The following is an 11,574-nucleotide window of genomic DNA, read 5'->3' as shown; positions in this document are numbered from 1 at the left end:
AGATTTGGTGTATATGGATTTTCAGAAAGCATTTGACAAGGTGCCACATAAAAGGCTTGATAAAACATTATCTCTATAGGTGTGAGGGATAAGTTAGCAAGTTGGATAGAAGAGTGGCTGAATGGAAGAAAGCAGAGGGCTGTTACAAATGGAGTTCAGTCAAACTGGATTAATGTCACAAGTGGTGTACCTCAGTACTCAGTCTTAGGACCTTTACTCTTTTTGATTTACATCAATAACATAGATGAAAGAATGGTCAATAAATTACTTAAATTTGCAGATGATATTAAGGTCTTGGGTGTTACTAGCTGAAAAGAGGATGCTGCTGATTTACAAAAGGATTTAGGTCATTTAGTGAGTTGGGCAAATAAATGGAAGATGGGTTTTAACTATAATAAATGCGATATGATGCATGTGGGTTTTCATAATTTTAATTATAAGTATAATTTGGATGGGAATAACCGTAACAGAGCTATGAAGGAAAAGAATCTTGGTGTAATAGTTGTTCAGTCTCTAAAACCATCCAAGCAGTGTGCTGTTGCTGGTGGTAGGGCAAATAGGATTTGAGGTTGTATCTACAGAAATATTGAATATTAGTCTAAAGAGGTTATAATTTCATTATATAGGTCACTGGTTAGGTTAGGCCACATTTGGAATATTGTGTTCAGTCTTGGGCTCCTTATCTTAGGAAAGACATTGAATTGCTGGAAATGGTTCAGAGAAGGGTCATACGAGGAGATATTGAAATCTCTCAAATTGTTTTCTTTTGAAAAAAGAAGAGTTAAGGGGGATCTGATTGAGGTGTTTAAGTTGCATCCTCTTTTTTTCATATTTAACAGTGAGATTAGTAGGACTAGGAGACACAAATATAAATTTTGGCGGGATAGGAGTTATCTTCAGTAAGACAGTTTTAGTTTTCTAACAGGGTGGTTGGCCTTTGAAATGGGTTGTCTTTGGATATTGTGGAGGCAGTAAATTTAAGTGAGTTAAGAGAAAGCTTGATAAATATATGAATGATAAGGGCTGGCTTTAAGATTTTTTAAAAATTTATTTATCAATACTTTTAGTTTAGCTTAGAGGATGGAACAGCCGAGATGGACCAATAGTTCCCATGTTGTTCCAAAACGTTATGTTATTATCAGCTACAGACGTTAGAGAGAACGATTAGACTACACTAATTACACAGGCCAGCAACGATTTTATTGCCTTGAAATGTTTATATGTTGTACAGTAATTCCTGTGCTTTAAATCCGAAAATGATATCCATTTTTTTCCATCACGTACAGATGTTTCACAAAACGTCATATGTATTTTTAGACAAGTGAATCATTTTCATTTTAATCGGGTCACATTTTGTTATGCTTAAAATGTTGACAAGCACTGGCTATAGATTTCTCTAGACCAATCGCGACGTGAGTGTCTTATTGATCGTTCTAGAACCAACGAGAAACACACAATAAAAAGAAATGTTTTTGTGGTAAATGAAATAATAATTTGATTCAAGTAAAAGTTTTTCTTCCCGATTTGTAAAAAGACCTTACGTGATAGAAAAAATAATAATGTTATTTTCGAAATCTGCGTAGCTGAATTATGGAAAATCCTTTATTAAAACCAAAACAACTTTTTTGAAGTTTAAATTCGCAGGCCTGTGTTATCAGCCTCAGACACTAGACTAAACCACACTAATTATCGGTTACAAACGATAGACTAAACGATTACACTACAGTAATTATTAGCCAGAGACACTAGACTATACGATTATACCACACTAATTATCGGTTACAAACGATAGACTAAACGATTATACTACAGTAATTATTAGCCAGAGACACTAGACTATACGATTATACCACGCTAATTATCGACTACAAACGTTAAGTGAAATATTATAGTAGCTGGCAAGTAAAATCTACGAAGCCAAGCCACCTGTGATATGTTGAATTTCGTATTAACTTGTTCCCAGGAAGTGGAGTGTAAGACGTTGTGTGAAGAATAGAAAGTGAAATCCACCATGGACCAGTTGGTTGTACAGCGTAAGATGCAAGATATATCTTGGTATTGTCTCTATAGCAACCATTTGAGAAACTGTCAATTAACCAAAAGTTGACCTCTAATGTTCGCCAGATACTACTGTATCTTTTATGTCTCAGAAAATAACTAATATAATTTTTCTTTGTTATTTTGTTTTTCCTATGTAGAAAAATAGAAGCCCCACAACTACACCCATGATTAGAGTACAGTTTAATATATTATAGTATAATTTTCTGAAGGTAAGTTTTATTTATTGTATGTCTTTTAAAAACACTTCATAAAAATGCTTCATTATTTTTCATTCTTGCATCTCCTTTTTTAATCAATATTCTCTTTCAAATTTCTATAGGTCTCAGAAAATTTGCCAAAGATTATAGCCTACTTAATAGACCATTGTCCGACTCTGTTTGGAGAAGATTCTCTACATTTGTTTGATAGTTACGTCGACAAGGACGTTTCAAGACAAGATTCTGGTGCAGAGGAGTCGGACAGTCTCCACAGTGTTCAGGGGATCCGAGGTTAGTATTCTGCTATAATCTATGCACATTACTCGAATATGATAACATTCTCATGCTATATCATTTATTTCATTTTGCAGTAGTTTTGTTAACTTTTTATTAAAATCAAATGCTTATTATTATTTTCATTTTTTAAAATAGTGATTCTGAAGAACATATATCCACACACATGTTTGAAAATAGGTTGGCTATTTAAATACTTTTATCAGTAAATTATTGAGATAATTCAGGTTTTAATATGATAATAGCCTAAGTATAATGGAGAAATAAAATAACATAAGTAAACCAATTCCAAATATATAATTTTGAAAACGCATATTGTACAAATTACGAACGAATAACATCACTTAGTGAAAATATAGCTTTTCTATGTAATATTCTGTTTACAAAATATCAACAAAACATTTGTTTACACTCACAAGGATACTTGGAAGACATCTGTGTACTGAATATTTATTTTCTAATAGGATACAGACAAGATGATTCTTCTATTGACAGTCTGGACAGAGATTTGGATGGCAGTGAGCCTAGTCCCAAACTACCTAATAAAAATAAAACGTCACTTACCAACCTGAGTCGGGACTCTGGCCTAACTCTGAGTGACACGCAATTATACACCCCCGAAGAAGAGGCAGACAGTCAGTTGTCTAATTCAGGGGAGTCCTATCGTAGTGGGGTGAGCCATCTTCTAACCAAAAGCACGCCACATCTGGATTCACTAGGATTGGATAATGGTCATACATGTGGTAAAAACGTAGGCATAAGCATTGATGGCTCCTGCAATGACGTCATGAGGAAACGTCGTTTAGGATTGGAGTGTTCACGCTCTCGTGCAATGAACAATGGTACTGGTAATCATTTTAAAAGTGTAAGTCAAGTGAAGTCACACCAACCTCTGCAATACTCCAAATCCTACACTTACAGTGGCCAAGATGTCCCAGTATTTGACTCTGTGAATGGCAATTTTAGCAATATAGTAAAACGCAGAGAAAAAAGAGGGCGCTCCGGACAATTTGTACCAATGTCAGCTGTTCAGATAGCAGATTTTGATACTAAATCCTCTTTACGTCGTAGTGCTTCAGAAGAGAGCTTAGCACAGGTCTTCACAAATCAATCCCCAACCAAACGGCCAGCCAATCACCGTAAAGGTCCAGCCCCGTCTCCTCCATCCACACAAACTCTGAAAATTGGAGATAGTAGTGTCGATAATACTCTTACCTCATTGCCTTTAAAAACTGACCTCTCTGCTTGGTCTCCTCGCCAAACAAAAAAGAACTTAGACTGGAAACGTAGTCAGTCTACTTCGAAAATAGATGAAATAGACCATTCACATGATTCTAGTACATTGTCGTTAGTGTCCAGTGATGACAGCACACCCCACGTGTCACGAAGTAACTCAAGGGTACAAGAGATGATGATCTGCAAGAAAAACATTGTTTGTATATCCCAGCAGAAGTCAAACCGCGTCAGTAGTGTTTGTAGCTCTTCATCAGAGACAAGTCAACAGACTCAGGTTTCCCAGGGTTCTAACAAGTCACAGAGTTCTTTGGGATCGCAAGGGTCTCATGTATCTAGCACTTCTCAGAGATCACAAGTGTCTCACAGGTCGTCAAGGTCACAGAGCTCAGAGGGCTCAAACCATAACGAAATGTATATATCGTCGAACAAGCCCACCGAGCCACCAACTTATAGGGAAGCCATTACCAGGAAAACTCATCTACGGACACAGGTAACTGAACAAAAAACTCTTAGTGCCAGGGCTAGGAAGTTGTATGAAGAATCTGTGCGTATTTACAATGAGCAAGTTGAGACAGTTGGCGAAACTCATTACGCTGTGCCAGTAAAAGTAGATAGTGGCGATGAAGCACTGTTAGAACCACCTCCACTACCACCCAAACCCTTACACAGAACTCCCAGCGAAGGCGCTGCCCTCCGATTACGCCACTTGCCTCCTGTTCATGTGAACGAGAGTCAGATTTCCAGCCACAGTCGCCGACCCAGGCAGTCAGGGTCACGTGTAGATCCACCTGAAGAGTGGCGAAATGAAATTAACTGGAGTGTGGCCCAGTTGCGGGAACTCTTCAACTCTCAGGCTTTTCAGGAAACATGTTCTGAAAGGGTAACTTCACAAGACCAACGCCAACCTCCTCCGTATCGCCCACCGCCTTACGTGTCTAAAATAAATGATGAAGGTTGTGTGACTGTGGTAAGAGTTGGAAGTAATAGTAAGGGCCAAGATTCCGTTATTACTGTTCATAAACGATCAGACTCAGTAAGCACGTGCAGTAGTAGCACAGGTGGTGAGGAGTCCTACGTTTAATTAACGTAAAACTCGTTCTTTGTACAAAATGTGTACTATATAGAGATTTCCTGTCTCGATTTAAATGGTCAGATCGGTAACATCGTACTATAGTATCCCATAATGGCATTTAAACCTACCAGCTTATCATATTTAGATAAGCTGTATGTAATAAAAACACCTTTTCTTCCTTTTATTTCGCACATAGGTAATAATCGCGATGTGAAACGTTATCGTCTTAATAATAAGTGCATTATTTCAGTACAAGTTTGTAATTATTGCTCGGGTTCTTTTCTAAATGTTTTAATAAACAATAGTAACTATTGGTTATTGTTGGTAACCACGGGTAAAAAGTAAACGAACATTCCCAGGGTTGTACATATAAATATATACGTATATATATATATATATCTTTACAAAACCTTCGTAGATTTGTTATGTTTTTCTATGTGGCAGTCAATAAGTTTTGTAACATCTTCTCTTCTGTATGTTGATATGTGAGCTATTATCAAATATATATATATTTGTATTTATCACAGGCAATCAAAATTGGTAACGACTGTGCATTTAAACATCATTGTGTACTAATAAAAATACAGTATTGTTTTATGATTCCCAACTCGGTATTCACCAGTAACGTGCAGAGGACATTAAAAGGACAGGGGCTCATTGCCCCCCCCCCCAAAAAAAAGAGTATTCTACAAGCATTGTAAGGCAAGACTATTTTTGAGGGAGGAATTGTTATGGGAGACTATGGGAATTGTGGGTTGTTTCTTCTACACATAGGGTAAAAAATCCTCTTTTTCTTCTCCTCAATCCCAAGTAGTTCAGTGAGGGGCCGGCCGGTAACTTTGAAAGCCAATAATTTTTATACCCGAGTAGTCGGTCCAGACGACAATTATATAAGACCGGCATGTCTGACAACGGGGATTCGAACTCTCAACCCTCAGATTGTGAGTCGAATGCCCTAAGCAGGCCCTGAACAGAACCTATTTAGCTGGTCTTATAAATTATTATCAAAATCTAAAACTAATCGGGGAATTATTGTATATTAACAATTAATATCAAATCATAATAACTAGTATTATTATTTTTTACTGTAAAGACTTGCAAATCCCTGTGTGCCATTCATTTTAAAGTTGAATTTTTTACCCTTAGTACTCGCAGAAAACAACGTGTGGAATCAGATGTGTCTTTCAGTAATTATGGGCAGTTTTATGACTGAGAAAAGGGGCACTTTGGGGGCAAAAGAGCCGAAAGGTAGGGGCTTGAGTTCACCCAGCCACCCCTCTGTGCAGTCACTGGTAATCACATTCGACATATGAATATAAAACTAAACATTGTGTTGAAAACTTCCCTCGTTTTTTTTTGTTTTATGTTGTTGTTGTTTTTGAAATAAAACTACTAACGTTGCTATATTCTACAGATACTCTGTCACTAAATTCAGTAATAGCTGTTTTGGAAGATCAAACCTCTTTTTTTTTTCTTCTTAATTCTAAACCTACCATCAAATTACAGGCGAGGGTTAGCCTGGTGGTAAAGCTCTAGATTTTGGAGCTGGCAAGCCGGGTTCGAATCTGTGCGTTATCGCAAAATATTCCCTATACTTTAAAACTGTGGAAGCATTATAAGAGTGACAGTCAATATCTTAGAATTGATGGTAGGATGCTGCTGATTGGCTTCCTGCTGATCAGTAGTTCAAAATTAGGGCAGGAGGAAGGTAGTAGCTTTGCCATAAACACAGAATAGAAATACCATTAAATTAATATCTACAGAAAACAACTTAGAATTACAAAATAAAATATGATATAACCTGTCTTTTGTTATAGATGGCGCCATATGAAGTTTGACTTTTGTAACATATGCGAAGACTTTTCACATTACACTAATTAAAATCTTAAATTTCTTGTCACAGTGATATTGTTAGATGCTGTAATAAATTAGTATTACAAAGAGCATTGTTTTACAACATAATTGAAATGTATAAAACTCGAGTGTGGACAGAATTGTGGACAAATGTCGTGGTTGTTGATTAACACATTTAATGAGCATGGCAATTATGTTTTTTTTTCTTTTTAAGATGAGTAGTGTGTCATCAGACATTTGTTGTAATAGGTGGAACAAGCAATATATCTTAACCAAAACCATCAAACTTAATTTTTTTTGTGATAAGCTGTTGGTTGTGCCTTATAAACTGTCCATTTATAAAATTATAATCTTCATTTGGCTCTTTAACCCTGTTGTTGATTAAATAAGTGTCATAACTTAATTTGTAAACTTCAGAAACAGAAAGGGCATCATGTGATTTTTGCTCAATTAATATTTTGGTTTTTGTATTGTAGCAGTTTGACGTATGTATGTATCATATGAGTGTACGTATATATGTTTGTATTGTATATCTATGTCACTAAACACACAGGTACTTTTTGCTAGAACTTTACACCGCCTGCTTTTATAAGCACAACAGTTGATAATCAGTAACATTGTTTCAGTTGGTGTCAGTTTAAGTCGTAATTTAATTTACCTTGTTTTAAAACGTCGTGGTTTGGGCAGAAAAGAAATAGATTTGGTTCTTTATAGTTACTATTATAAAATTCTCGCGCTCCAATGACGGCTTTAAAGACCCCCTCATGATGTAGAGAGGCCCTAATGTACTGATTAAGCTCCTCCGTTATCCCCAATTATTTATATAACTATCCTAAGGGGACCTTACCCGAAAACAAATCTTGTTAAGACACCCTCTCGTTGTACTTGAGTACGTATGCTGCGCTTGGTCCCGCTAGCTTGCGAGAGGAGATATAACCACAGTTTCAAATATGGTAAATGGGGGACCAGAAATGCAAAAATACAATTCCAGATTCGGGTTCATCGACCCTGAAAACTTATTCCTAGACCCCAATCATTCCTGGTTGACCTTCCAGACGCCTTTTAGCCCGTTGGTACCTCAAATAAATAGGGGGTAGGAGTTGCGCCATATATATAAGGATCTCCCGGGCCCAACTTGAGTCCACCTACCATGTTTAGTCCTGCTAGTTCTTAAACTCTGGAAGGAGTTTGTAATTAAACAAATTCTCAAACTTGCAACGTGAATTAATAGGCTAAGAACATTAAACCTGACAATGAAACGTATGGCATAGATATGAAGCAAAATGATATGTTACGCGTTTAAACATCCTGTTAATTTATGTACGTGCATTTATTTCACCAGACTCATTCCAATATCAACCCTAAAGTTTTAAAGGGTTGTAAACCTCATAATCAAGAGTCACAAGAAGGGTTGTTTAATCACTCTCTTTTTTACGATGTGTTAAAATGTGCAACTGAAATTGAAACTAGCTAGATTACTTGCTGTGAACATTAATACAAAAGGCTGTATTTAATATGTATGTGAACAACTTGTATATTGTATGTAAAGTAATAAGCAGGAAAGACGATGGAAAATTATTATGACAAAATTTAAGTCGTCGTTGTTACCTGAGACACCAAGTTTACCCACGAAAACTGTTTTACATAAGATGCATAATGTTTTTCAGTGTAGTCATTACAGAGTTTTGTTTTTGTTATCTTTTCTACTTGCGGAAGCTTTTGTACTTTTTAAATATACATGCCAGTCTATTGTACAGTAATGGTTAGGCCTATCTTTACTAACATTTGTATAGCAAATATTTTAGTTATTAAAACTGCGTTATGAACTTAGTGCTCAATATATATTTTTTGTTTCTTTATTTATGAACAAGAAGTTTTAAGACCCAAGGGTATCACATAACGGGAACATTACAAACTATTGTTCACGCTATAAAACATAATACAACACCAAAAAAGGAATAAAAAAACTTCTTGGAACAAGGAATCTCTGAATGTGGCGATTTTATGTCATTAATTTCTCTACCTTAACAACTAAAATGTTCAATGCCACTTTATTATCACCAAAAGACACAATGATTTGGAAAATGTCAAACTAAGACTTTTCTGCGAGTTCCTATTGGTTAAAAAGTGATTTTTCTGACAAATATGTAATAAGATAACTTAAGTTCCATTTCAAATCAAATGAATATCGTTTCTTGAATTGACAGTTTGTGTTTGTGAACCATCAGTTAACACTAAACTCCCATACCTCCGTTTATCACTATCACTATATCAGAACTCCTGTTAACTTATGTAATTATCTGTAAGGTAATCCTTATTATTTCACTAAATGGAATTTAAAGTTTTACTTTGTAAACACTGGCTTCTGTACAATTAATGCATATTTTACTTTGAAGTGTAGTAATTAATTCTTGACAATACCTGAATCCGTCTGTCTGTTTCGATACTGATAATGACATTACATTTTAAACTTTATTATGTTTCAATAATATCGAAATAATTACGTTTACGTGTCAAGAAAGTTAGAATTTAAGGTACTTTGTGTTTGGTATTGGAAAGATAACTTACTACAATAAACAATATTCAGACACTGGGCAAACTTCTTCAATTGAATTAGGTTAATGATTTTTGTGTCAGTTTTTTTAAGTGCATTAATTTCTTTAGAAAGTAATATATGGTCATGAACTATATTTTATACTCTTCAAATCATGGTTTACCAGTGATTCAACTAGTTCTATCTTTAAAGAGGATTTGAGATTTATAATTAGTTGCATAAAGTAAAATGCCATGTTTAATGTCATTCAATTTCTTTGTTGTTAAGCACAAAGATACAGAATTGACTATCTGCACTATTTATACCAAAGGGAATCGAACCCTGATTTGGAATTTACCAAAAACCGTTTCCTTGCTCAGCTGCTCAAAGACATCAGTTAGCAGAGCCTATCAATACTGACAATCGAGAATAACACGTGTTTGTCACTAAAAGAAACTAGGTTCCAATTGCCGGTAACAGGCCGAGAAAAAAGGACAATCGAATATAGTTGTAGTGTGCAACAGCTATCAAACTATATTCTCCCTGACCAATTGACCAGTTTCTTCAAGAGTAACCGGATTTTAACTATCTCCAATTGTATTATGAGAAGGGCATTACAAAAATTGTTAGGCCCGGCATGGCCAGGTAGTTCGACTCGCAATCTGCGGGTCGCGGGTTCGAATCCCTGTCATACCAAACATGCTCGCCCTTTCAGCCGTGGGGGCGTTATAATGTGACGGTCAATCCCACTATTCGTTGGTAAAAGAGTTGGCGATGGGTGGTGATGACTAGCTGCCTTCCCTCTAGTCTTACACTGCTAAATTAGGGACGGCTAGCGCAGATAGCCCTCGTGTAGCTTTGCGCGAAATCCATAACAAAACAAACAAAAATTGTCATATGACAGCTGGTAACTAGTTGGAGGAAAGTACGGCTTTAGTGATGCTTATACTGGAATTATCTCTTGGGATATGTTGAGCTGCATTTTACCCTTTTCAGTTCCATGGTAAAATAAATATATGGAGAAAACCACACGTGATTGTGTTTTGTTTTTCGAAAATATCGCCCGCTGGAGATGTTGTAATGGTATGAGATAATACCCTCATGTCAAGGGTTGGTTCTTTTGATTCGTTTTGAATGTACATTAACGTTGTTTCTGACCATATCCACCTCATAATGTCGTGTACCTACTTTGATGTACAAAGGTCATTTCAAAAAATAATGCAACAATCCACCACTTTCATGGAGTATGAAATTCATTCGAATCACTCGACAGTGATTCCTGTTTGGCGATCGCTGTTACCAGATATCAATTCAAGTGAGATTCTTTGATATAAACTTAAATAGCTCGTTCGCCACACTAAACCTAGAGAAACTGACCACAACTGAACGAGACACCTGCTGGTATCTCGTAGAGCCTCTGTCACTCCAAGTTTAGGCTATTATCGCGACAAAAATTTGTCTAAGCAATGCCAGGTATGGGTTCTTCTAATAAAGTAACGTAACAGATCACCAAAAAGCATGATGGAATATTCATCGGAAGAAGGCCGAGTGCTAAAATACGATTGGTAGAGTGAAAACTAAACATATTTTAACTTTTAATTAAAACTGAACCCTTAATACTAATAATAAACAGAAACATTTGTAGCCATTTCAAGAGTTTTTAATATAAAATTACATGTATTGTGTACAAAAGTATTGTCTGGAAGTAAAATGTATCTGTCGCTGGCCCATTGCAATTAGACAGTACAAGCTATAGTTCGAGTCTCGACCACTTGTATCACTTTTCGCCACCTTGAATCACCAAGTTTAAAATTATTTTTCTACTCTCTAGCCCCTAGTTACCTGTTTATAATACATAAAACATATTTCTAATATGGTTACTTCTGTCTGGCGACCTACTATTAAACAGGATGCCCTTCCTAAAGAAGAGTCGCAGAGAATCAGACCATCTTCGCTCTGGATTGTTCGTAACCGGAAGTGGTAGAGTTCTGCCTGCAGTGCTCAAGTGTAATGCATAAAAATACTTTTAACATTGTTGCTCAACGAGAGTAATTATATACTTAGAAAATTCTGGATCATCAGCCAGTTCAGCTGATGTCCAATCTACAAGTCCATAATACCGTTGTACATATTGTATTGGATTTTGCTTACACTTTTTCAGCGATCTTTAAGTATTATTTATTAATATAGTTTTAACGATAGGTTATTTTATATTTGCTACCTAATTCTCTTCTTGATCCGTAGCACATACTATCTGAAACAATACTCTCTGATCGTGTTTATTTTTCAATCTCATCCCAACTCTTTTTCCCATCTCGTCAATATTT

The 11,574-nt window shown here is 36.0% G+C and overlaps 1 protein-coding gene across 1 annotated transcript in view; it reads left to right on the top strand.

Annotated features, from left to right (window-relative positions):
* LOC106468588 overlaps positions 1 to 5,172 on the top strand; it is a gene marked incomplete at its 5' end in the record, with an annotated part of 29,439 nt that extends 24,267 nt beyond the window's left edge. Inside the window, 3 exons of the mRNA XM_022396940.1 lie at positions 196 to 199; positions 2,381 to 2,549; positions 3,017 to 5,172. Of these exons, the coding sequence (XP_022252648.1) occupies positions 196 to 199; positions 2,381 to 2,549; positions 3,017 to 4,869 (2,026 nt within the window). The remainder of the gene's footprint in view (positions 1 to 195; positions 200 to 2,380; positions 2,550 to 3,016) is intronic.
* Between the last annotated feature and the right edge of the window lie 6,402 nt (positions 5,173 to 11,574).

The sequence above is a fragment of the Limulus polyphemus genome, unplaced genomic scaffold, assembly GCF_000517525.1.
Source record: "Limulus polyphemus unplaced genomic scaffold, Limulus_polyphemus-2.1.2 Scaffold3069, whole genome shotgun sequence".
Taxonomy (NCBI): domain Eukaryota; kingdom Metazoa; phylum Arthropoda; class Merostomata; order Xiphosura; family Limulidae; genus Limulus; species Limulus polyphemus.
Note: the sequence above shows the minus strand (reverse complement) of the source record. Positions and strands in the feature narration are given on the sequence as shown.